Here is a 26778-nt window from a genome sequence, read left to right on the forward strand (position 1 = left end):
TTAAGATTATGTAATTTTCTCTAAAGGAAGAAAGTTATTCTAGTTTCCAAACCGATTAGGCATAGTGGAAAGAGCACGGGCTTTGGGGTCACACATTGTTTCACATCCTGACTCTGTCACTGTGTGACCTTGATGAAGTCATGTCACAACATCAACTTCTCATTCTGTAAAAGTGGGGTGTTATTTACCATGTTTAGTAGTTGCAGAATAAATAAATTAATACATACAAAGCACCTGGCAGATAATGGGCAGTTCAAAGTGGTAGCCAATACTGCTGTTGTTATTTGTCACAAGACTAAACTTCTGAGTAGTTTTGATTAGTTTGAAGTTTTATGGTATTACCATGCAGCTATTAAATAATTGTGTCCTTGATATGCTTGCATGTCATTGATGGATGAGAAATTATTACTCTGATATTTGAAAGGTGTTTGGGGGTTCATCAAGATGAGAGGTATGATAAATATAAGATGCCATTGTTTTTACCTGTACTTTCTTCAGGGTATCCTGTCTTGGTAGTGAATGGAAGAGGGCCTGGTCCCTGGGGCAGTGCAGAAGGCACTTTCATCATCTCACTCACTGCAAATGTCATGTGAGGTTTCATGGAAGTATTAAGAGATCCAATTAAGAAGAATAGTTCTGAGTCTAAACCAGCCCAGAGTGGCTTCTCTAGGGGAAACTCCCTGCTCAGCTGGTACGTTTGTGTTTGTCATTAGGGACACCTTGTATCCCAGGTGCCTGCCTTGAGACATCTGCCTGTACTGGCTTCATGTTGCACACAAATCCACATTGAATAACACTCCTACTGTTATTTATAGGGTTAGTTGTGTTAATCAGATTGTTTCACTGAGTTCTTTCTCTTATTCTAGTGGCTGGTGGTTGTGGAAAGAGGAGGGGTTAGAATGGGAAGTTAAATCTTAGTTTCAGGGAAGATTAGGTGTTATGCTATCATGCATTGCTTTTCGCCTTTGTGCAGCCCTGAATCTGTGGAGGCTAGTCCAGCAGTTAATGAGAAGAGCGTGTATTCCACTCATAATTATGGGACCACTCAGAGGCATGGGTGTCGAGGACTGCCTTATGCTGTGAGTATGCATTTGTTTCTCTCCAGAGCAGTGATCTTCCTGGAGTGTAATCCATTCTTATACATTGTGACTTTCTTGAAATGTTTATATGCAGCATGACGAAGTTGCCCCTTTTGCACTTCCCTGCCTCCAGCGGACGTCTAGCCCTGCATCATTGTTCTTGTTTTTATGTCCCAGTTGACCTTGGCATTTTGTTTTATCACTTTCCTGGTTGAAGCCAAAAAACGAAGGGTACTACTTTCTTCTTTCTTTCCATATGTACCATACTTTAGGGGAGAGAGGGGCCAGTGTTTGGACACTGTTGATTTAAAAAATCTTATTTTCAGGATCATAATTACGGAGCCCCTCCTCCTCCGACACCTCCTGCTTCTCCCCCTGTCCAGACGATCATCCCTCGTTCTGACCTGAATGGCCTGCCGTCGCCCGTAGAGGAACGCTGTGGAGACAGCCCGAACTCTGAAGGAGAGACTGTTCCTACCTGGTGTCCTTGTGGTCTTTCTCAGGATGGCTTCCTTCTCAACTGTGACAAGTGCAGGTAAGATCGTGTTCTATCTAAATCCAAGCCTGGGTTACTGGGATTAGGGTTTCTTATTAGTAGGGAAAAGCTCAAAGTATTCTTTCTTGTGTTTGTTAATGTAGATGATTCCTTAGTGCTCCTTGGCTCGAATTCTCTGCACTAGGTGAGAATTGCTGACAACAAGGAATGAGAGATTGATGTTAAAGCTATTGAATTTGATATGAAATTTAATGTCCTGGAAACATTTGGTAGGTGGGAGGAATGGGGTAGTATATGCAGAGACACTTCTCCCATGTGTGCAGTAATGTGCTGCATGCTGTTGAAAGGACTACTTTAAGTTTATTTTCCCTCTTTAGGGGAATGAGCAGGGGGAAGGTTATTAGACTTCATCGGCGGAAGCAGGACAACATATCAGGTGAGCAGAGATGGGTTAGGCCCATGTTTTGACATATACTATTTTATGATTTTAATATTCATCCCAAGAACCCCTCTTGTACGTTCCCATGGTCCCCAGCTCTTTTCATGGAGAGAGATTGAGGTCCTCTCAAGACCGCTGTAATTCTGTTGTTGAGAATTAAATGTATCCACAGTCAACATTTTAGCCCTGAAGTAATCAAAATGTTCCCTGTGAGCACATCTGCGCGCACACATCCTTTTCTTTGTTATGTATACATTGAGGCAGTGAGGACTAAATACATACAGTGTAGATAAGTGCTATATGCTTAATGGCAGTTATGTAGAGTCTTGTTTTCATATGGAATATGGTTATTTATGTTCTACAAATTACAGAGTTAATAGTAGTAAAGACTTCTGGATATTGGCTGGATCTCAAGAAATAAGCTTCTTTTAATGAACTTTTGAGGCTTTTTGTACAACGTGAACTATGAAATAACCTTTTTTCAGGTGGGGATAGCAGTGCAACAGAAAGCTGGGATGAGGAGCTTTCTCCTTCCACTGTGTTGTATACAGCAACACAGCACACACCTACAAGCATCACCTTAACCGTTAGAAGAACCAAGCCCAAAAAGCGGAAAAAGAGTCCAGAAAAGGGTCGTGCAGCACCAAAGACGAAGAAAATCAAGGTATGAAGGGCTAAAGTATCTTAAATAATAGAGGTATGTCTGAAGTAGCTCAAATTTTGGACCAAGAATGCACCAAAATTCTTTAAAGAAGTTTGATCCAGATGTTTGTAGGGCCACTTTTGCTCTCCTTGCAAAAACCAGCTAATCAGTGTTGTGAACATGTAAACCAACCTCTCTTCTGCCACTCCATACCATCACAACTGGAAGAAAGTTTCTTTTATTCCAGCCCCCATCTCAGGTATGAAATCCTAGCCCCACCTGGCTCAAGCCCATGTGTGCTGCAGCCTCCAGTCTAAGCTTCTGCTGTCCTGTAGTATCTCCTGCCTCCTCAACCCCAAAACAGTGTGCAGTTCTTGTCCTGGTACCTGCCCAACTCATGTCATTGGTTGATTGTTTTTCCCTTGTTTCAAAAAATTGAGGGAACATCTCTTGAATGGTCTAGGCTTACTCAGTGTTGTGGTCACTTTCCTGTATTCTCAACTAAAAAGTTTTCCAGGAGGAACCTCTTCTGTTTTGTGTTCTTTCTTCCCCATCACAGCAACTTTGTTGCTCATAGGTGACTTGCCCACCCCTTGTTAAGGGGATTGGTCTTTGTTTCCTTCTTAATTTCAAAGCTGGTAAATCTGCAACCTTACTTAACATTTTAATTTACTTTTTCTTTTAGTGTCAGGGTTGCACATAGGATTTAAGTGATGCATGCTCTTCCCTATTAATTACCTAATTCAGCAATGGAAAGTATTGGAATTAGCCTTAGACTTCACTGGCCTTGTGTTACCCCTATTCTTGATAAAAGTGTGGGGAATTCCATTGTATTTGTTACCTAGGGAAAAGGGGACAGAATAGAACATTAGTTCTTGCCTTAGTTTTAGTCTCAGATAGGTATAACTGTCATTCTTGGTACCAAGTTTTGTTTTGTTCTACTTGTTTTCCTCTTTGGGATAGGCATTTCGAGAGGGATCCCGGAAGTCCTTGCGGATGAAGGTAAGGGGTATTCTTCCCTGATGCTGTGTTTTACTTCACTGTGATCTTGCGTTTTGGTCAGCTTCTTTCCTGACATTGATGGTCTGGGAATCTTGGACTCTGCTTTTCATTAGTTTGTAATTGTTGTCATTCAGTTTTCATAGAGGCTTTCTCCAAAGTAGATTTTCTTAGCCATTTTCTGAAATATTTTCCCTTTCTGTAATCAGCCTTCATTTATTAGTTTTTCATTAGCTGCTATTCTGGGGGTGGGGGTAAGTGACATTTTGCCAAACAAAATGAGACTGATGTTTCCTGTCACTGATTAGCCTCAACCTCAGTAGTAAGAGTTTTCCAGTGATAGAGGATCTCTTGTAAATCCACCCTAGCACCATGTGGGCTTTAATTACCAGTTGGAAGAATAAATTTCATCAGTAGAAAAGTAATAGAAGTGATAAGAATTATTCTTAATGGAATTACTTATTTTTGAGCTGTTTTCTCTTGGCGTATGTATTTGGTATAGAAGACTCAGATGATGTTAGTATGCTTCTTTTCTTCAGTTATCAAATAAAAGAGCTTACGAGGCATGATTTTAAGTAGTGGTTGGAGAGTAGAGAAATTATGTGCAATGATTTAAAGGGACTTTCAGTTACTAGGTGATAAGGAAATGGTGTACCCAGAGGAGATTTATATACTGTCTGGTGTCTTCTTAAACTGTGTGTACATATAGGACAATATACCTCCAAACCATTACTTATGCCTTCAAAGCATTTAATTAGAATTAAAATTTAGCTTAATTCAGACAGACTTGTGGTTGCCGAGGGGAGGGAGTGGGATGGACTGGGAGTCTGGGGTTGATAGATGCAAACTATTGTATTTAGAGTGGATAAGTAATGAGGTCCTGCTGTATAGCCCAGGGAATTATATCTAGTCACTTGTGATGGAACATGATAGAGGATAAATGTGAGAAAAATAATGTATATATGTGTGTGACTGGGTCACTTTGCTATACAGTATAAATTGATAGAACACTGTAAACCAACTATAATGGAAAAAATAAAAATCATTAATGAAAAATTAAAAAGATCTAGCTTAATTCTATAAGTATTCCTATGCCTGAATGTGTAGATGGTATAAAAGCAGGATCTTTCATGTTGACAGTTATGTAGCAAACATTAAAATCTTTCAGTGGGAGTTCCTGTCGTGGCTTAGTGGTTAACGAATCCGACTAGGAACCATGAGGTTGTGGGTTTGATCCCTGGCCTCGATCAGTGGGTTAAGGATTTGGCGTTGCCATGAGCTGTGGTGTAGGTTGCAGATGCAACTCAGATCTGGCATTGCAGACCCCTAGCCTGGGAATCTCCATATGCCACAGGAGCGGCCCTGGAAAAGGCAAAAAGACAAAAAAAAATCTTTCAGTGAAGATAAACCTTCTTAGGATTTATTTTTCTATATATTTGTACTTATAGGGAGACCAGCATGACTCATGTTTAAAAGATCACAGATGGTGGAGTTCCCATCATGGTGTGACAGAAACAAGTCCGACTAGAAACCATGAGGTCATGGGTTCTATCCCTGGCCTTGCTCAGTGGGTTGGGGATCCGGCTTTGCCGTGAGCTGTGGTGTAGGTCGCAAATGCAGCTCAGATCCCAAGTTGCTGTGGCTGTGGCATAGGCCAGCAGCTATAGTTCCGATTCAACCCCTAGCCTGGGAACTTCCATGTGCTGCAGGTACGGCCTTAAAAAGCAAAAAATTAAAATTAAAAAAAAAAGTTCACAGATGGCACTTTTTAGTAAATAAATGTATAAAATTAGAAGGCATCACCTTGCGTATACTTAAAAAAGACTTGTTCGTGTCTATAAAAGAGATGGGAGAGGACTTAGAGCTCAAGATCATCAGAATCCTAGGGTGTCTTAGAACACAGTGGCTCTTGCTTGATTATCTCCTGCAGGGAGCCATTTACTTAGAGGAGACCTTAAATAGACATAGCCTTGATCCTATCTTTTAAGCCCTTTTCTCTTTTATCAGCTAAGTATTATAACTTGCCTTCAGAGGTTTGAAATCTTTTGAAAGTTATTGACCAGCTCTCCCAGAAAAACTACATGTAAATCCCAAACATTGCTTACAGTTTTGCGACGTTGACAAATAGTTCCATAAGCATGTTAAAATTTAGATAACAAAAAAATACAATTTGGTTTATTTTGATTCTCATATCAGAATTTTAAGTTAAGTTATAAATTTTATACCCAGAATTTATTATTAGCAAAAACTCCACCAAAGATCTGAGTGGGAACAAGATCTGTTACTTGGATTATTTACCCCAAAGTTCAACTTCCTTACTGGAGACTGCTCTAAACCAGGATATCTCAACCTCAATATATTGAACCAAATAATTCTTTTGTATGGAGCAGAGCTGTCTTTTGCATGACTGTAGGGCATGCAGCAGCATCCTTGACACAAGTACACTGGAGTTCCCGTTACATCGCAGTGGAAACAACTCCAACTAGTATCTGTGAGGATTTGGGTTCAATCCCTGGCCTCACTCAGTGGCTGTGGCATAGGCCGGCAGCTGCAGCTTCAGTTTGACCCCTAGCCTGGGAACTTTCATATGCTTCAGGTGTGGCCCTAAAAAGCAAAAACTTAAAAAAAAAATTTTTTTAATAACAGGTACCAGGTGATAATCAGAAATTACTTCAGATGTTACTAAACATCTCCTTGGTGGTGGAATCACCTCTGGTTGAGAACCGCTGCTCTAAACTCACTGAAATGGGGTCTTCAGTTCTCTGAAGAATGGGATAGAAGAATAGACAGAGCTATATTAGTGTTCAATAGCTAAAACTTTGGGAAACGTTTCCAATATACGTTGTTTAACAAGTCATAAGTTTAGTGATCATACTGGATGCTTAAACCTGGAAATAACTGTTTGGGCACCTTTAATCTCTAGTCTTATAAGCACCTTTAAGTCCCAAGTTTTGTACTTTTCTTTTGCCTAGCTGTTACTAACACTTCAAGCCAATGATATTGTGTTCTCAAAGTGTTGGCCTTAGGTGTTTGTTAGATCCCTTTGTTTATCGTTTATTCTTTTGGACTCTAGTAAGAAACATGGAAAACAGTGGTGTTTTTTCCTTCCATTTCCCTATTCCTTGGGGAAAAGATAAAAGATGATAGACAATAATCAGTCAAAACTAGTGATACAGAAGTGTAGGAAAGTAAATGTTATGATGGGTTTAATGCTTACTCTGTCATTCGTGGAAACCATATTTAATTTTTTTTATACCTGTTGTTGCAAGTTTAGAGTCAATCAACATGGATTTGCAGGTAGCTTTGGTGCTATAATGTCTTTTCCTTCTAATCACTAGTGTGACATCATCATTATCAGTGTTTGTTTTGTTTTCTAATGATACATTAAGTTTTAAACACCATGGAGAAGAACATGTAGCAGACTTAAGCTGTGTCTGTGTAGCTCAGGCACATATAAAACTGTCTATTTAGGAAGATGTTGCTGAGATGTAATTATCTTTTCTCAGTACTATAGTATCCTGGCAGTAGTTTTCCTAGATAAGTGTGTATATAGCAAAGTACCTCTCAGTGTTCCTTACGCTGCACCCTTACCCATGCCCATCCCCACACTTCACCTCTTTTAAACTGTCAAAAATAGAGTGCTAGAAGGATGTATTCTAAATGATAACTTTTTCTCTGGGAGGTGAGATGATGAGTTACTTTTTTTTTTTTTTTCCAAGAGAGATTATTTTTATTTGAAGAAAACTGAAAAAAACTCATACGCTTAACATATCACACCTTTAATAAAACTCATATGAGTTACTTCTTTATTTGGGTCACCTGTGTTTTTAGAATGAACATGTATTAATTGTATTAATAAAAATAATGAGTCATACAAAAACATTCTCTTAGTATTAAAACCATAACTGATGTTTGATAAGTATTGAAATTTAAGTAGCGTGATATTTTGAGGTGTCTCTAGTGTTTGTTTTTATGATTTTTCTTTTTTTTCGGATGCTCCCTCAGCAACCTGTGCCACAGCTGTGGCAAAGCCAGATCCTTAACCTGCTCTGCCACAGTGGGAACTCCTATAAAGATGTTCTTATGAATTTAATGTCTTTTTTTTTAAGTATAGTTACAGTGTTTTGTGATGTGATTCTTACAAGTTTGATTTTATGGCTAAAAATGGTCATAAAATAAGTGATGGGATGGAATTGCAGTCCTGATTAATATCTTTACTCATAAATGAGGAAACTGAGCCTCTTACCTTATTAATAATGAAACCATGATAGAAGCCAGATCCTGACTCCCAGGCCATTATTCTTATGCCACACCAACTGCCAAGGGAAAAAAATTTTCTCTGGAAATTCAACCTGTTCCCCTACTCCACCCCCACCCTCACCCCCACCACTTTTTTATATATAGACTCTCCTAACCTACATGACTTTTGTTCTCTACAGAATTCTCCTTCTGAAGCACAGAATTTAGATGAGAATACAACTGAGGGATGGGAAAATCGGATAAGACTATGGACTGATCAGTATGAAGAAGCCTTCACTAATCAGTACAGTGCAGATGTACAGAACGCCCTTGAACAACATCTTCATTCTAGCAAGGAATTTGTGGGCAAACCTGCTATTTTAGACACTATTAATAAGACTGAATTGGCCTGTAATAATACAGTTATTGGTTCCCAAATGCAGGTAAGGATCAAAGGGTTAAAGACTCTTTAAGTAATTAAGGTTATAAGAACCCAGGAAGGGAGTTCCCGTCATGGCGCAGTGGTTAACGAATCCGACTAGGAACCATGAGGTTGCGGGTTCGGTCCCTGGCCTTGCTCAGTGGGTTAAGGATCTGGCGTTGCCGTGAGCTTCGGTGTAGGTTGCAGAGTTGCAGATGCGGCTCGGATCCCGAGTTGCTGTAGCTCTGGCATAGGCTGGCAGCTACAGCTCTGATTCGACCCCTAGCCTGGGAACTTCCATATGCCGTGGGAGCGGCCCAAGAAATGGCAAAAAGAGCAAAAAAAATAAAGAAAGAAACAATGAACCCAGGAAGAAGACATATTTTGAAATTACATTTCTTTCAAGTTTATAAGGTGTTAGAATAACAAATTAGCCAGACACTGAGCATCTTTAACCAAAAGCAGGTTATAGTAACTAGAAACTGTTCAGATACATATTTTTAAACTATGTATCTTCATTAATTAAAAATAGATAAATTAGGATATATTTTATACTGCCTCAGTAAGAATTATTCAGATTAATAGAAACCTAAACTCGTGCTTTCTCATTCTTAGATTAGCAGTAGAGCTGCTAAAATCTTAATCATGTATTTTTCTTTGATTTTTCTTTTTTTTCCTTGCCTTCAGGGATTAAGGGGTGGCAGATTCACTAGATGGAGCCTGTTTCCTAGAATTACTGTTTTATGAAGTTTTATTTTAACATTAATACCTGATCATTAAGCTAAAAAACATATATAGGAGTTCCTCTTGTGGCTCAGCAGTTAAGGAACCCAGCTAGTATCCATGAGGATGCAGGTTCAGTCCCTGGCCTCTCTCAGTGGGTTAAGAATCTGGCGTTGCCGTGAGCTGTGGTATAGGTTGAAGACGTGGCTTGGATCCCTCGTTGCTGTGGCTGTGGCGTAGGCCAGTGACTGCAGCTCTGATTTAACCCTTAGTCTGGGAACTTGCATATGCCACGGGTACAGCCCTAAAAAGCAAAAAATAAATAAGTAATATATATAAATAAAACCTACAAATATTGGTGCCTTTTTCTTAATTAGGAAGTATTTTATATTTTATTTTTTGCTTTTTAGGGCTGCATGTGCAGGATATGGAAGTTCCCAGGCTAGGGTTTGAATTGGAGCTATAGCTACCGGCCTACGCCACAACCATAGCAACTCGGAATCCAAGCCGTGTCCTCAACCTACACCATAGCTCACAGCAACACGGGATCCCTAACCCACTCATTAAGGCCAGGGTTCGAATCAGCAACCTCATGGATACTAGTCCGGTTCATTTGTGCTGAGCCACAATGGGAACTACTCAATTAGGAAGTGTTTTAAATGTCTTTTAAGCTGCTGTTGATATTGTCTAATGTTAATACTTTGATTTTATTCAGCTACAGTTGGGAAGAGTCACTCGTGTTCAAAAGCACCGGAAAATCTTGAGGGCTGCAAGAGATTTGGCTTTGGACACTCTCATAATAGAGTATCGAGGCAAAGTCATGTTACGGCAGCAATTTGAGGTCAATGGGCATTTCTTCAAAAAGTAAGAACATCCTTCTTGGAGCATTGAGGTTCAAAGTGGGTCTGGCTGAGCAGTATGGCTGTAAAAACCATCCTGGTTGATAGTATGCTCTCGAAGGAAAAGATTACTCAGATAAGCTCATGCCTTTCTGCTGTTTGTAGACAAGTGCAAATAAATCTGCAAATTGTTTAATGTATAAAGTGACAGTGACTCCTTTCCAAGCCAAGCATTCCTTGCTTTGTGCTTATTCTTTAATCAGAAGCAGACAAGCATGTGATGTTTTTCCAAGTTTAGGCATTGCAAAGGATTGCTGCTTCTTCTGTCAGCATATGCTTCTTGTTTGAAGTCATGGGGTGGCCTTTTTATTTGTGTTGATAATTACAGGAATTTTAATTATATCCCTAGACCATATCCCTTTGTGCTCTTCTACTCAAAATTCAATGGTGTAGAGATGTGTGTGGATGCACGTACTTTCGGTAATGATGCTCGGTTCATCAGAAGATCATGTACACCAAATGCAGAGGTAAGATTTTTGTAGCAACTTCTCTTTGAATGGAACCATCAAAAGGACAAGTCAACTGAAGAAACAGTCTGAAAATTTCACCCATATTAAGGTCTGTAGATAATGGTTATGATCTTTAATTGTACGAAATGAAAAACAGAAGTAATAATGCTTGAAGTTTCCTTCATGGCACGGTAGTTAACAAACCCGACTAGGATCCACGAGAATAAGGGTTCGATCCCTGGCCTCTCTCAGTGGGTTAAGGATCTAGTGTTGCCATGAGCTATGGTATAGGTCACAGACACAGCTCAGATCCCACATTGCTATGGCTATGGCATAGGCTAGTAGCGGTAGCTCCAGTTCAACCCCTAGCCTAGGAACTTCCATATGCCGTGGGTGCAGCCTTAAAAAGCAAAAAAAAAAAAAAGAAGACGAAGTAATGGTGCTTGTCTTCTGTGAGGATGGGGACAAGAAATGGATTTTCTTTAGAGAACACAGAAATGGAAAAAAGCAAGTTAGCGTTTGCTAAAGAGAACAAGCTAGAAAGGATGAAAAGTCAATGAGATTCTATTAAATAATCATCATATAACAGAAGATGATATTATTTGGCCAAAACTAAGGTGTGTAGTTGCAGTTTTTTAGAATTTAGGTGTTAGGGTTGTAAGAGAGATTCTAGACATTTCTATCATTCATTAGTCTGTATTCTGCATAATGAGTGCAACCACATCAAATGCAGGAAGCAAATCTACAGAGTTCTTACAAAAGAATTTTAATTTTCTCTTATAACTAATAACTTTAAGATAGAGAATATTGATCTTCGGGAGTTCCCATTGTGGTACAGCGGAAGTGAATCCGACTAGGAACCATGAGGTTGCCTGGGATCTGGCATTGCTGTGGCTCTGGCATGGGCTGGCAGCTGTAGCTCCAGTTAGACTCCTAGCCTGGGAACCTCCATATGCCATGGGTGTGGCCCTAAAAAGAAAAAAGACAAAAAATAAATAAATTTAAAAAGATACAGAATAGTGATCTTAACCCTATAGCTAATATCTCAAAATTTCTCCATTTATTTCTAGAAATATCATAAGTTTTCAATTATTATGATAGTTTCAAATGAAATGATGTAGTTAAATAACAAGATTACCATAACTTTAAGTGGGGAGATATTTGGGTAAAAGGTTATCCTCCTATGGAGAATTCCTGGTCTTTTTGATAAATCATAACCTTAAGCGTTGTTCACACAGGTGCGACATATGATTGCAGATGGGATGATTCACCTCTGTATCTATGCTGTGTCTGCCATCACCAAGGATGCTGAGGTCACCATAGCATTTGATTATGAGTATAGTAACTGGTAAGATCTCCACAGCCTTTGCTAACATGAATGGCCTTGTCTTACACATTAAGCTATTCTATTAAGTCTGCTTTTGTGCCTTACAGTTCCTCCTCTTTTTTTTCACCTAGTCTTTTCATAAGTAGTGCATTTTCTGCCTAGAAATTGTGGAGGGAAGAATAGACTCAGGGTGTTTTTTAAAGAGACACAAGTACAGTGAGATATTGTTCATCAGTCAAGGCTGTTTTCACTTACACCTCTGTAGAGTGAATAACACAAAGGACATTACCAGGTACTCTCAGAAATTGCATTATCTGTTATTATACACACAGCACCTGTACCAGGGATCATATAGAATAAGAATACAAAAATTCGCCCCATCCATTCAAATCGTGTAATCTCTATATATGACAATGCAGAAAGAACACATGGCAAGTCATAGATGATTATATGATGGGTTTTATTAAATGGATGCTTTTTCCCTTTGGTCCTTTCAGGCAAAAAGGGGTTATGTGGTAAACTGATGTTTAACACAGATATAAGAAAAGGTATTAAATAGAGTCTCAGAAGGTAAAAGTAAAGACATTGTGAAAGTAGACACAAGTATGGCCCCTGTAGACTCTGTCACTGATTCACTGCCAACTAAATAGCATAAAGACTGTTGGAAGAATTGAATTTAGTGGGATATGTAGGAGAAGAGTTGGGGCTATAGAGAAACACAGAATATTGGAAATATCTGTAGGACTCTAATGTCTCTGAAAGATAATATCAGAGGAAATTACTGTAGTAAAATTTCAAGAGAATGAATAGGTAATATAACTGATTTTCAAGGGTACTGAGACAAGCACTTTTGGTTGTTTCTCTGGAGCAGTAATTATAAAGTGGACTGTGCATGTCACAAGGGGAACCGGAATTGCCCAATACAAAAAAGAAATCCCAATGCTGCAGAACTGCCACTTCCACCTCCTCCAAGCCTACCCACCATCGGAGCAGAGACAAGGCGTAGAAAAGCACGACGGAAAGAGCTAGAGATGGAGCAGCAGAATGAGGCTCCAGAAGAGGATAACAACCAGCAACCAGAACAAATTCCTGAGAAAGTAACTGTATCCAGTGACCATGAGGTAAACTCCTTGGTCAGAGGATGTTGCTATGATGTTGATCTTCTCCAAATGAGGAATATTCTAGCTTGACACATGTTGTTTTATGTAGGGAATCTATAGTAACACTTACTACCCTTCTTATCAAGGTGGGTGTGCTTTCATTCATTCTTTCTGACTTTTTTCAATGTCAAGAACATTCTTTCAGGTACTTTTTCAAGTTTCAGTCAGAGAAGGGGGTTTATCACCATATGACCCCACATGGATAATATAAAGCACTAGAAATTGTTTCTAGAAAGTTTTAAGTTACCAGGGTTGGAGGAGGGAACCACAAGGATTGATTTTTCTTGGAGCCTAAGAGTACAGCTGAATATTGCCTCTGTCTCAAAGGAAATAGACAATCCAGAAGAAAAAGTAGAAGAAAAAGAAGAGGTTATAGATGACCAGGAGAACCCAGCTCATAGCAGGAGGGTAGGTACCTGCTGATTTCTGCAGCCTGTAGCATGTATACCCCTTCTCTTCTGAATGTGTCTTCTTTGATAAGTTAATATACCATCACCTCTGGGTCACAGTTTGGGTCTTCTCTGTAAAGTGGATTCCATTATGTTTTTTTACAGACATGGATCCACATAGTTCACCAACTTAAATGAGGATAGTTTTAGTTTTAATTTTTTGTTTTGTTTTGTTTTCTGTTTTTTTGCTTTTTAGCGCCACACACACAACACATGGATAGTCCCATGCTAGGGGTAGAATGGGAGCTGCAGCTTCTGGCCTACACCTTAGCTCTCGGAAATGCCAGATCCTTAACCCACTGAGCGAGGCAGGGAATCCAGCCCATGTCCTCCTGGATCCTGTCTTGGTTCATTAACCTCTGAGCCACAAAAGGAACTCCACCAAGAGATTTCTTAACAGCATTCTTGTTCCAAAAATTTTTTTGAAATAACATATCTATGCTTTGGCTACTTTCTCTGTTAAGGATCCACTGTTGCCACAGCTCTGGCTCAGATTTGATCTCTGGCCCAGGAACTTCCGTATGCCATGCATGTGACCATTTAAAAAAGAAAAAAGAGACCCATATGGATTCAAAAAATGTTTTTCATGGCTGAAACCAGTCATGTTTATTTCTGTCCCTGAGAAGCTACTTAAGAAAATCTAGTTGAATTTTTTTTTTTAATTCTGAAAATGCAGAGAAAAATTGGATTTGATTGCTGTTTTTCTTTTGTATTAAAAAGTTTCAGGAAAAGGAGTTCCCATCGTGGCGCAGTGGTTAACGAATCCGACTAGGAACCATGAGGTTGCGGGTTCGGTCCCTGCCCTTGCTCAGTGGGTTAATGATCCGGCGTTGCCGTGAGCTGTGGTGTAGGTTGCAGACACAGCTCGGATCCCGCGTTGCTGTAGGCTGGCGGCTACAGCTCTGATTCGACTCCTAGCCTGGGAACCTCCATATGCCGAGGGAGCGGCCCAAAGAAATAGCAAAAAGACAAAAAAAAAAGTTTCAGGAGTTCCCGTCGTGGCGCAGTGGTTAACGAATCCGACTAGGAACCATGAGGTGGCAGGTTTGATCCCTGGCCTTGCTCAGTGGGTTAAGGATCTGGCGTTGCCATGAGCTGTGGTGTAGGTTGCAGACGCGGCTCGGATCCTGCGTTGCTGTGGCTGTGGCATAGGCCAGTGGCTACATCTCCGATTCGACCCCTAGCCTGGGAACCTCCATATGCTGCAGGAAGCGGCCCTAGAAAAGGCAAAAAGACAAAAAAAAAGTTTCAAAATAGCTGACCTTTTCTGAGACTTTCAAGTTTGACCTTGCCTTCCTTTGCAACTCTTTGCAACATTTAAAATGAAACGCTTTCATTTTAGTATTTATTTTATGTTCTGCAAGATACATGTCTTGTTTTAATTGTGGTTTCTATAAATGTCCATGAATTTCCATTAATAATACTTGTGAAAAGCTGTCCCCTTCTCCTGGTTGAAGCATCCTTCTATGCTAATGTTATTTCTTTCTAGACTCGGGAAGATAGGAAGGTTGAAGCCATCATGCATGCTTTTGAAAACTTAGAGAAAAGAAAGAAGCGGCGGGATCAGCCCTTGGAACAAAGCAGCTCTGACATAGAGGTTACTACCTCTACCTCAGAGACTCCTATGGGAGAAGAAACAAAAAATGAAACCCCTGAATCTGAAGTTAGCAACCCAGTTTCAAACATTGCCATCCCAAGCAACCCACAGAGTGTTGGAGTAAACACCCGGAGGTCTTCCCAAGCAGGGGTAAGATGACTTGACTTCAGGCCCAAGACAGCCTCAATTTTGCTTATGTCTATTACCTATCTTTTTCGAATGCTTGTAGTCAGCATTTTCAACTTCGCGTTATATTGCAGTAAATAGGGCGGTTTATAATCAGCCAATCTGGGAGTTCCCTTCATGGTGCCGCGGAAACGAATCCGACTAGGAGCCATGAGGTTACAGGTTCGATCCCTGGCCTTCCTCAGTGGGTTAAGGATCCAGCATTGCCGTGAGCTGTGGTGTAGGTCACAGACACAGCTCGGATCTGGTATTGCTGTGGCCATTGGCATAGGCTGGCAGCTACCGCTCTGGTTCAACCCCTAGCCTGGGAACCTCCATATGCTGCTAGTGCAGCCCTGGAAAAGACCAAAAAAATAAAAATATTATCAGCCAATCTGTGGGATTTGGAGAGACAGAATTTGAATGACTAGAATGCCAGATAAATTCTTGGTGGTAAGTTCTTAAAAATCATTTGGGGAGTTCCCACCGTGGCACAGTGGGTTAAGAATCCAATTACAGCAGCTTGGGTCCCTGTGGAGGTGCAGGTTCAATCCCTGGCCTGGGAACTTGCGTATGCTGCAAGTGCGGCTGTTTAAAAAAAATTTTTTTTTAGTCATTTTGCTTCTCTTTGGCCCTCTGAATAGCACGGTTATATACCTGACCTTTCACAGGATTCTCAGAATTAACTCTCCTTTCCTTTTCCTACCTTAGCCATGAATTCTAAGCCTTAAGCTAAAACCTCAGTATCTGAGGGAAAACAAAGGGAAGAACTATCTTCTCTGTTGAGAATCCTAAAAATTAGGTGGCTATTCTCAACTTTTTGGCCTATTTTGTAAATACTTATTAGCAAGAAATAATTAACCGAGACATTCTGTTATTGCATCTTTAGCTGATTTTAATATATCAATTTTGTAAGGATTACAGTTGAAATTAATGGGGGTTTTTGTTTGGTTTCTTTTGCTTTTTTTTTTTTTTTTTTTAAGGCCACACCTGCGGCATATGGAAGTTCCTAGGGTAGGGGTTGAATTAGAGCTGCAGCTGCCAGTCTATACCACAGCCAGAGCAATGTGGGTTCTGAGCCACATCTGCACCCTACACCTCAGCTCATGGCAATGCCAGATCCTTAACCCAAAGAGCAGGTCCAGGCTTTAAACCCACATCCTCGTGGATATTAGTCAAGTTTGTAACGCACTGAGCCACAACAGGAACTCCTGAAACTTTTTAATGCTCACTTTTTTTTACCAGTAAACATTTAGAATGCTTAAAGTGAATAGGAAACTGACCAGAATGTTTACTGACAAGAAATTTCTGGTAAGCAGTTGACTTTGCTATCATTATAGGATGTTGCCGCAGAAAAACCAGTTCCCAAACCACCTCCAGCAAAGCCCTCTAGGCCCCGACCGAAGAGTCGAATTTCTCGATACCGGACCAGTTCAGCCCAAAGACTAAAGCGTCAAAAGCAGGCCATTGCACAGCAGGCAGAATTGTCACAAGCTGCCTTAGAAGAAGGAGCAACTAACAGCTCAGTAACTCCTACTGAAGCAGGGAATGTCGACAGTTCAGGAGAAAATAGACAATTAACAGGGTCTGACCCAACTGTAGTATCAGTTACTGGATCCCATGTCAACCGTGCTACGTCTAAATACCCCAAAACCAAAAAGGTAAGCTCAAGTATATCTTCATAAGTGTAGTCTGGCAAAAGGTGTGGCCTAGTAAAGTGAAAGGACTTGTAATCCCCAGGGGGAAAAAAATAATCTAAGAATTATTAGATTGAAAGTTTTAGATAAAATGGCTATTAGTTGCAAAAGGCTGAGGCCACCCTGCTACCTTACTATTGTTTCCATAATTTTTAGGCAGAGCTTAAATTTCTGATAACTGAAATCATTCCTCCCGTAGTGGTCTTGGAGAAGGTGAAAGAAAACACTCTTGTGCTCTGAATGCACAATTCATACTTCCTGCAGCTGCTGTATCTATCTATGTCCTAGTTTCTAGATGAACCACACTGCTGCCTCTGACTTTGACATCTGCAGCATTAACTGACATCCTTTTTTTTTTAACTTAGTATCTAGTTACAGAATGGTTGAATGACAAAGCAGAGAAGCAAGAATGCCCTGTTGAGTGCCCTTTACGGATCACCACGGACCCAACTGTACTGGCAACGACCCTGAACATGCTACCTGGTCTTATCCATTCCCCATTAATTTGCACCACCCCCAAACACTACATTCGCTTTGGCTCACCCTTTATCCCTGAGAGGCGTCGAAGGCCACTTCTGCCTGATGGCACGTTCAGCTCCTGTAAAAAGGTATGTTTGTGTTTACATGTTCCTGTTTTTGTTTTTTTTAACCTAGGATTCCTGTAATGGTGACATATCTAACGTGGTTCTCTAGACAGCCGTACTCTACCCATGTGAGTTTACAATGAGTTAGCTGTTAAGCCGTGAATTCTAATGCATTAAGGGTCGGTGATGTATACTGTATTTTTGGTACTCAATTTGTGAGTATTCACTGACGTCTTTTCTGAAAGCCCTTGAGGTTACTGAGTTGGGAACACACAGCAGTTGGAGACTGAGTAGGGAGGGATGTTTTGTGTGTGCTCTGTGGTGTTGGTTAACATGTCCATTGTGATTATTGTGTGAGATTGGGCCCCAGGTACTCTAGAGCACTGTTGCACAAGTAAAAAGTGATCAAATTGTGTTTTGAATGAATTCAATTGATATTATCATTTGAATGAGAATAGAGGAAAAGTCTATTACAATCGGCATAATTTCTGTTCCTTGATCAAATGACAAGTTGGACTGTTTATTCCCTAGTGATTATGAAACCTACTATAAAATTTCCTCTCTTTTTCTCTTTCTCTCTTTTCCCTGTAGTTACATATTGTTTTTGGATCTAGTGGCAGTAGTATTGGTGGTTGTTTGGTTTTGGAATGCTCTTTCTTAATTCCCAAAAGCCCTGCATATTTTCCAAAGGTGTCTCAAGAATAAATCATGCCCTCAGACCTATGACGTTTTTGTTTCTACAAGTATAGAGCACCCTTTCATTTGGTCTTCCTTTGAGGTAGAGTCTGTTCCCTGGAACACCCTTTTCTCTTATCCTCAGATCTGGATTCAGGCTGCCTTCCTCAGTGTCTGCTATTGCCCTCCTCCACTGGCATCACGTACATGAGGATGCTGCATATAGATTATTTGATGTGATGAAGTCTCCAGCTCCAGGCAGGTCTTCCCTGACTCCTCCAAACTTAAAGCTTTTCTCTTTTCCCAAAGAGCAGATAATTATTTCTTGGGGGGAGGGGGCATGAAAGAAGAGCCACAGTGGTGTGGGATATGGAGGGGAGGAGGGCAACAGGGATCTGTACACAAAGGAAGGGGACTTCCACTGAATGAGCAGCATACAACAAAGAAAGCCTTTCCTAATTACACATCTTATCTAAGTGTTTGAGTCACTTAGTGGTTTATTTAGGGGAAATTCTTAAGTGGAAAAACTCCTAAAGAGAAACTTGACCATGAAATCTTTACCAGAAGGTTTTGTGGATAATGGAATAACATGAATAACTTTCAGGTATCAGAAATGAAAACACTGACAACTTTCTTAGGAAGAAAATAAGACTAGAAATTTGCCAAAATGATAAAGGATGGTTGGCTCTCTGGAGATACCAGTTTACTTATCCTGGCTATTTCAAAAGGAGAAAAAAGTATTCGCCATTTAATGAGCATTATGATTAACCTTATTCTGTAATAATTGGGAAGTTCTGTTAACTCCAAGTATGGCATGCAAAACTAAACTCCTTATTGCGTTTAGCCCCATCTCTCATTAAGAGTAATAGCTCGGAATCAGGCTGTAGTGGCTCAGGTCGCTGCAGAGGTATGGGTTCCATCTCTGGAGCAGCACAATGTGTTAAAGGATCTGGCATTGCCATGGCAGTGGCAGAGGTTTCAGCTGGGGGTTAGATTCAATTCCTTCTGAGGGTGGGGCTGTTAAAAAAAAAAAAAGAAAAAGGTGGCGTTCCCATTTTGGCTCAGCGGGTTAAGAACCCACCAAGTATCCATGAGGATGTGGGTTCAGTCCCTGGCCTTGCTCATTGGGTTAAGGATCCAGCATCGCCACGGGCTGTGACGTAGATTACAGATGCAGCTCGAACGTCATTTCTGTGGCTGTGGTGTAGGCCAGCAGCTGCAGCTCTGATTCGAGTTCTAACCTGGGAACTTGCATATGCTGCAAGTACGGCCCTAAAGAGACCAAAAAAAAAAAAAGCAACAACTCAGAATCTTAACTACATTTTCAGAGTAGTATTGAACAATTAGAGAAGCTATAAATATGGTCTTTTGTTTGGAGGAGCAAGTCAAAAGAAGGGTTAATACATATATGAAATAAAATAAATTTTTTCCTTTTGTTCTGGGTATAGAACTAGGATATTAACTTTTGTCAACTCAGATATTACAATTTGTTATCTTAAGGGGACAGGAGTTCTTGTGGCACAGTGGGTTAAGGATCCATTGTCACTGCACCAGCTTAAGTTGCTGTTACGGTGTGTTTAATCCCTGGCTCGAGAAATTCCATATGCCGTGGGTATGGCTGAGAAAAAGAAAAAAAGGTTAGACAATTATTACTACAGATTAATAGTCTGAATTGTAAAGAGTATGGTCTAGCCATGCTATTTGAAATGACATGATCATTCTGATGCTGGGTTATAGTCTTTCTGTTTCCATCTTGCTACCCCAAGTAGTAGAGTTGTGTGGAAATAAAAAAACATGTAGAACTGTGACTTCAGATATGATAGAAAGTCCATTTCTTAGAGCCTTCTTTACCTGCTTATTATTTGGGACTTGTATTTTTATCTCATTGAACTCAGCTTTATCCTAGGTAAGGATGGAGAAGATTTTTTTTTTTTTTTAAGATTGGTTAGAAAGTACTCATTCATGTAGTGCAGGACCTAAGATTTCCATGATTAAATAAAATTGTAATAAATTTATAAAAATCCCTCAAATGAGAATGTAAGTTAGATGAGAATGACCATCCTCCTTGTTATTAGTTTAAACAGTTTATATTCCTAATAGGCTTACTCTTTCATCTCTGACTGAAAAGCTTCATATGTTAAAAGCAGTGTAAAGTTGCTTATTATATTTGCACCTAGATTCTTAGAGTATTTGTCAAAATGTTTGATGATATCTCTATAGTTAAACTGAATAAGAGTTCTTAACTAGCATGTTATGGTGTATCTTTTGTTAGATTTTTACTTGTTATTTTAGAATAGAAGCATTTATATGTGGCTAGCAAACTTTTCAGTAGTATCCCTCCCTGTTCTTGTTCAAGCTCTAAGTTTACCTTCTAGGCATAATACGTGTGGGACATTTGGTCTCCCATCCTGACTGAAAATGTAACACCGTGCTTTGCATTGATATTTCATTGTGTGTACTGGAGGGTTATTAATCTGTGTATCTCTATATAGCACTGAAATTCAGTTGAACAAGTCCTCACTGAACATATGTGCCCAGTACTAAGCTCCCAGCTTTCCTCACATGCATTCTCTCACTTAGCATTTGTGATAACCCTGTGAAATTGGGCTTTTGGCTTAATTTACAGATCCAGAATCTTTGGCTCAGAAGTGTTAAGTAACTTGCCCAGAGGCAGGCATCTAGTAAGAGGCATGGCCAAGTTTCAGTCCAGATCTTTGGACTCTAAAACCCAAATTAGTTCTTTGCTCTTTCTCCATCGTAATGAAACTCTTTAAGACATTCCTCTTGCCCATCATTAAGCTTCTTAAAAAAAAACTCTTTTGGAGTTCCCGTCATGGCGCAGTGGTTAACGAATCCAACTAGGAACCATGAGGTTGCGGGTTCGGTCCCTGGCCTTGCTCAGTGGGTTAAGGATCTGGCGTTGCCGTGAGCTGTGGTGTAGGTTGCAGACGCGGCTCGGATCCTGCGTTGCTGTAGCTGTGGCATAGGCCAGTGGCTACATCTCCGATTCGACCCCTAGCCTGGGAACCTCCATGTGCCGCGGGAGCGGCCCAAGAAATAGCAAAAAGACAAAAAAAAAAAAAAAAAAAACTCTTTGATACAGAGCTTCAGAGAAGGTTCTTTTGACCTTAATAACCATAGCTAGAATTTAGGGGGGGAAAGTTGTCTAAAGTTAATTTGTTATCTAATAAGAGTGATTGGAACTTGTTAGATACAAGAAGCTGTTCACATTCCTTCATTATGGGCCCTACAATATTGTGTAGACATACAATAGAGGAAGGAGGAATGGGTTTGATCATGTTTTTGTTTGACCTTAAGCTAACCAGAGCAGCATCTTATTCCTTAGACTACCTCTGTCCTGGCTTTATTTTCCCTTTTTGTAGTCCTCAGACCCAGATTATAAGGTCTTTTATGGGTGTATCTACTTGAACCTGGGAATATAAGAAATTAAGTTCTTTTAGAGGAAAGCACAGCGACCCCAAATGAGTCCTGTCATCTGCCCTGAAAAGAAAAACTTGTCCTAAGGTATCTACAACAAAGGATTTTGACTCATTTTGTCTTCCTGAGCCTAATTCTCCCCCATCTCTATGTATAATGAATACTTTGTACAAGATGACCTCCGAGTTCTCTTCTGTGTAAGGAGCTATGGTTCTGACAGTTCGTCTTTATCTCAGTATTTTATATATAAAAGAGTTAGTTCATACTTGGCCTTTGGCTTTTTTTTTTTTTTTTTTTTTTACTTTTTAGGGACCTGGTCATACCCTAAGATGTTGATGTGATTCAGTTGACTGTCGAGCTCTCTTTTTTAGATATTTATTCATTCTTTATCTCCTCATATTTATAATTTTATTTTTGCTTTCATTTAGCAGAGCACAAAGCTATTTACATGATTTCTTGGTTTTTTCACATTATTTCCTAAGAAATAATTATTTGAGAGCATAAATCTATTAGAATTGCTCTCTTGTTAAAGAGAATATTTACTTACCTGTAATATTTGTTCTCTAAAGGTGTAAAGTTATAATCACCTTTGCTCTTCCTATTTGGGATAGGGTCTGACTCAGAAATTGATGTTTATCAAAATTCGATCTGTCTTATGTCAGGGCAGGAGAACCACAGAGTGGTGAGCAACCTACAGCTCTGTATCTTAAGAGAACACAATTACAGGTAAGAAATTTTCTCTCTTCCACAGGATGCATTCTAACCTAAATTTGTTTCCATCGTTTTAGACTCCAGTATTCAAGACAAAAAATGTGACTGACTAGAGAGCCCTTTTTGACTTTTTTCTTCTTTTTGATTCTGCAAAAGGTCACTTATTCTGGTGATTTGCATTATTCATGCGTAATTTAACCAAACTACTTAACATGGAGGGGAAACTCATAGGATATTCTGAGAGACTTTTTGGACATCTTTAGGTACTTGTAGTGAAGAACTATTTATTCTCATCCAAAGTTTTCTTGTGAATCTTTTCTATTATTTCTTCAGATATCCCTGGCACAAGGCAGACAACTCTTGAGATCTTTTATCTTCCTTCTGTGCACTTAGTTTTATCATGTATGATAAGAATCTCTCTTAAATACATGATGAGATTTCTTCCTTATCTTTTCCCATTTATCTCATTTTAAGCAATGTGAAAACTTAAATAATATGTCTGTATTTTTGGTTTGTTTTTTTTTAATGGGACTTTATTCTGTATAATCCAGGTTTTCTCATTTGTGCCCTATAGAAAGAATTAATGGGGCAGTATCCTAAAATGCTGAAGCACAAGACAAAACATACTTGACTGTGGACCTGAATGTGTTAGATTGTTTCTCTCACCATTCGATGTGTAATGACCTGGTTAATGCATTTAAAATAGGTGAACTAAATGATTTTAAATGATTATTAATAATTCTCTGCTTCTTTTCCCATTATAGCGCTGGATAAAGCAAGCCTTGGAAGAAGGGATGACTCAAACATCATCTGTACCCCAAGAGGCTAGAACTCAGCACCTATACCAAAGTAATGAGAATAGTAACTCTTCTAGTATCTGCAAAGACAATGCAGGTACGTGTCTCAAACCTTTCTGAATACATGAGCAATGATTATTTAGGGTCTACATAAAAAGTTTCAGTATGCATACTTTAAAGGTCTGCCACAGAAAAGAAATAGCACTGTTCTCTAAATAGTTACTTTATATCTGTCTTTACAGAGGAAGAGAGATCTCAAGTCAGGAATCAGTTTTCCCAGGACGACAAAGAAGGAACTAGACAGTGTACAGATAACAGCAGGAATGGTTATAAAAAGGTTAGAAATATATAAAGTAGTAAGTTTAGGAAACCTATTGCCATAGTTAATAAGAGGGGAAATAAGCAAGAAAGATGTGGAGGTGGGCACTGTTCAGGAAAGAATCAAAATTATAGGTGATTGAATTGGGTGGAACTTATTTGGAGGGGCAGGGAATGATTGAAATAAATGAGAAATTATTATGAAATGGTGATTTTCAAAAGAGTCTGCCCAATTAGGTTTGGTTTTTTTTCTTTTTTGTTTTTTTTTTGCCTTTTATGGCTTCATACTCGGCATATGGAGATTCCCAGGCTAGGGCAGAGCTACAGCTGCCGGCCTACAGCACAGCCACAGCATTGCAGGATCTGAGCCACATCTGCGACCTACACCACAACTCAGGCATCACCAGATCCTTAACCCACTGAGTGAGGCCAGGGATGGAACCCGAAACCTCACGGTTCCTAGTTGGATTCATTTCTGCTGCACCACAGAACTCCAGTATAAATTTTTTTAGGAGGCATCACCTTGAATCCAGTTTGAAGTCCTCATGAGTTTTCAAACTAGAGAGTCCTGAAAAATCATCTAGTCCATCCATTGTTTTCCAGTGACACTTGGAGCGATTTTCATTGAATTTCATTTGAATGCACTGATGCATGGACTTGTGATGCCAACTTAACATTCTTTGGGATAGTCTTTTTACCAAAGTTTTCCTTGGTAATACTAGTTTAATTGAAAAGTTCCCTGTGATTTCTGTAAGTTTATCTCAGAATCAATTTTGTGAATATTATGCAATCAAAACAAAATACTAGCAGTTCCCATTGTGGCTTAGTAGTAATGAACCCAGTCTGTAAGGATGCAAGTTTGATTCCTGGCTTCGCTTAGTGGGTTAAGAATCCGGTGTTGCTGTGAGCTGTGGTGTAAGTCACAGATGTGGCACAGATCTGGCATTGCAGTGGCATAGGCCAACACCTGTACCTCTGATTTGACTCCCAGCCTGGGAACTTCCATATGCCATGGGTGTGGCCCTAAAAGTAAATAAATAAGATGCTGAGGTTCATGCAAGGCTATAGCTAACATGATAATATTTCAGATTTCCATAAAAACCACCTCATTGTTGATATTTGCTCCCTGAGTAAATGCGAACTTGAATTAAATAAGGAGATTTGTGCTAGTAATATTGACTTTATATTCAAATTCTTTTTTGTTGTTGTTTTTTGGTTTTGCCTTTTGCTAGGGCTGCTTCTCTCGGCACATGGAGGTCCCCAGGCTAGGGGTCAAATCGGAGCTATAGCCACCAGCCTAGGCCAGAGCCATAGCAATGCGGGATCTGAGCCATGTCTGCGACTTACACCACAGCTCATAGCAATGCCAGATCCTTAACCTACTGAGCAAGGCCAGGGATCGAACCTGCAACCTCATGGTTCCTAGTCAGATTCATTAACCACTGTGCTACAACGGGAACTCCAGTATTGGCTTTATATTAAAATTCTGTATGATACTGGGAAAAACATAGGCTACTAAAAATAATTATTTTCAAATTATTGACTTTTTATTTTTCTGTCCCCACATTTGGATTATACTTTGTATGTTATCATATGTGTAACCTCAGGATAATAAAATCCCAGTGTAGGAGTTCCTGTCGTGACTCAGTGGTTAATAAACCCGACTAGTATCCAAGAGGATGCAGGTTCAGTCCCTGGCCCTGCTCAATGGGGTAGGGATCTGGCATTGCCATGAGCTGTGATGTAGGTTGCAGACTCGGCTGTGATCCCGAGTTGCTGTGGCTTTGGCGTAGGCCGGTGGCTACAGCTCTGATTCGACCCCTAGCCCGGGAACCTCCATATGCTGTGGTTGCAACCCTAAAAAGACAAAAAGACAAAAATAAAATAAAATCCCAGTGTAGAAAACATCTGGAAGATAAATGACACTGTGTGTTTAAAATATCTTACCCTCTCTACCAAAAGATAAGGGAGATTTACTCAGACCAAGTTAATATAAAAAAAATGCTGGTTTTGGATATTACCGAATTTGTTGGACAGCTTTTAAAGAATATGCTTATAATTTAACCAGCAATCTTCTATCTCATATACACACAGACATATGTGTATGGTCTGTGTGTTTTGTGTGTTGTATGCATTTAAGTTTGGGAAAAAGAGTCTGTATTAGCAATTCATGTCCTGAATGGCAAAGACTCATAGGAAAAGTGCACTTATTACTATGTGCCCTGGTTGGAATGGAATTAGGACTGTAGTCACCAACCTTTATTGAACTTCTCTCATCTCTACCAGTGAGAAATATTCAAAGAATGTACCTTGCCTTTAAGGTACAACATAAACAGAAAATATTTAATTGAAACTAAGTAGTACTCAAGTGACTTGGTATACTGCTGCAAGTTAGTGTAAATTCTGAAGAATTATTTTTATGTTTTGTTTTTGGTTTTGTTTCCCTCTCCAAAAGATCAAGAAAATGTAAATCAAGAAAGGGATGGCTGTGGCATAGACCAGCAGCTACAGCTACACTTCAATCCCTAGCCTGGGAACTTCAGTATGCCTCAGGTGCAGTGCTAAAAAGACCAAAAAAAGAGAGAGGGAGAGAAATTGGTGTAGTAGAAAAAAATCTACTACAGACCTGAATTTGAATACTATCTCTATCCTTGTAAACTACGTTAGGCAAGTTATAAAACCTCTCTGAGCCTCATTATGAAATAGGTATGGGAGTTCCCTTTGTGGCTTAGTGGTTAACGAACCCAACTAGCATCCAGGAGGACATGAGTTCAATATCTGCCCTTGCTCAGTGGGTTAAGGATCTGGCATTGCCATGAGCTGTGGTGTAGGTCACAGATGGGGCTCAGATTGGTCATTGCGGTGGCTGTGGCATAGACTGGCAGCTACAGCCCCAGTTGGACCCCTAGCCTGGGGTGCTCCTTCCCTTGCTCTGCGCGGACAGGTCCCTGGGAACCTGTACATAAAGCACAGTATCAGACCCTAATAGGAATTATTACTGTCATCATTCTACACAAAATTCTATTTCTTATGAAGCATTTATGAAACATTTGCAGAAATCAATCAGAAACTAGGATACATTAAAGATTCAAAGTTCCCAGAGTCCCCTGGTGGCTTACCAATTAAGGATCTGGCATTGTCACTGCTGTGGTACAGGTTCAGTATCTGACCTAGGAACTTAGACATGCCAAAGCTCAGCCAAAAAAAAAAAAAAAAATTCTAAGTTCCTAAAAGCTTAAGTCGTATAGAAATAAAAGGTATTACTCTTGAGGCAGAGGAGGACATGATGTACATTATTTGCAAGTGAGGTGGATATATACCTAGGAGAGCCTAAATAATCATTGAAAAAATTAATATTTCAATAATACCACTAAAAGAAACATATATATATGTGTGTGGCTAGGTCACTTTGTTGTATAGCAGAAATTGGCACAACATTGTAAGTCATCTATACTTTAATAAATAATAATACC

General features: G+C 39.7%; 1 protein-coding gene across 19 annotated transcripts in view; it reads left to right on the forward strand.

Annotated features, from left to right (window-relative positions):
• The window catches only part of SETD5 (SET domain containing 5), a 93483-nt gene that overhangs the window by 46563 nt on the left and 20142 nt on the right, over window positions 1-26778 (forward strand). For 6 of the 19 annotated variants that reach the window (XR_007134895.1, XM_047779780.1, XM_047779790.1 and 3 more), the window contains 16 exons: window positions 499-691; window positions 974-1079; window positions 1406-1614; window positions 1953-2011; window positions 2500-2678; window positions 3621-3659; window positions 8096-8338; window positions 9755-9903; window positions 10288-10405; window positions 11626-11735; window positions 12583-12835; window positions 13202-13282; window positions 14813-15070; window positions 16426-16746; window positions 17148-17390; window positions 22955-23084. Coding sequence is in view for 18 of the 19 variants with exons in the window: in XM_047779780.1 (XP_047635736.1) it covers window positions 600-691; window positions 974-1079; window positions 1406-1614; window positions 1953-2011; window positions 2500-2678; window positions 3621-3659; window positions 8096-8338; window positions 9755-9903; window positions 10288-10405; window positions 11626-11735; window positions 12583-12835; window positions 13202-13282; window positions 14813-15070; window positions 16426-16746; window positions 17148-17390; window positions 22955-23084 (2590 nt within the window). In the remaining variant the exon portion in view is untranslated. Of the gene's footprint in view, window positions 1-498; window positions 692-973; window positions 1080-1405; window positions 1615-1718; window positions 1845-1952; window positions 2012-2499; window positions 2679-3620; window positions 3660-8095; window positions 8339-9754; window positions 9904-10287; window positions 10406-11625; window positions 11736-12582; window positions 12836-13201; window positions 13283-14812; window positions 15071-16425; window positions 16747-17147; window positions 17391-22954; window positions 23085-26778 lie in introns of those variants that run through there. The other 13 variants (XM_047779817.1, XM_047779864.1, XM_047779854.1 and 10 more) reach the window with 12 other exon arrangements.

This window comes from Phacochoerus africanus, chromosome 1 (assembly GCF_016906955.1).
Source record: "Phacochoerus africanus isolate WHEZ1 chromosome 1, ROS_Pafr_v1, whole genome shotgun sequence".
NCBI lineage: Eukaryota > Metazoa > Chordata > Mammalia > Artiodactyla > Suidae > Phacochoerus > Phacochoerus africanus.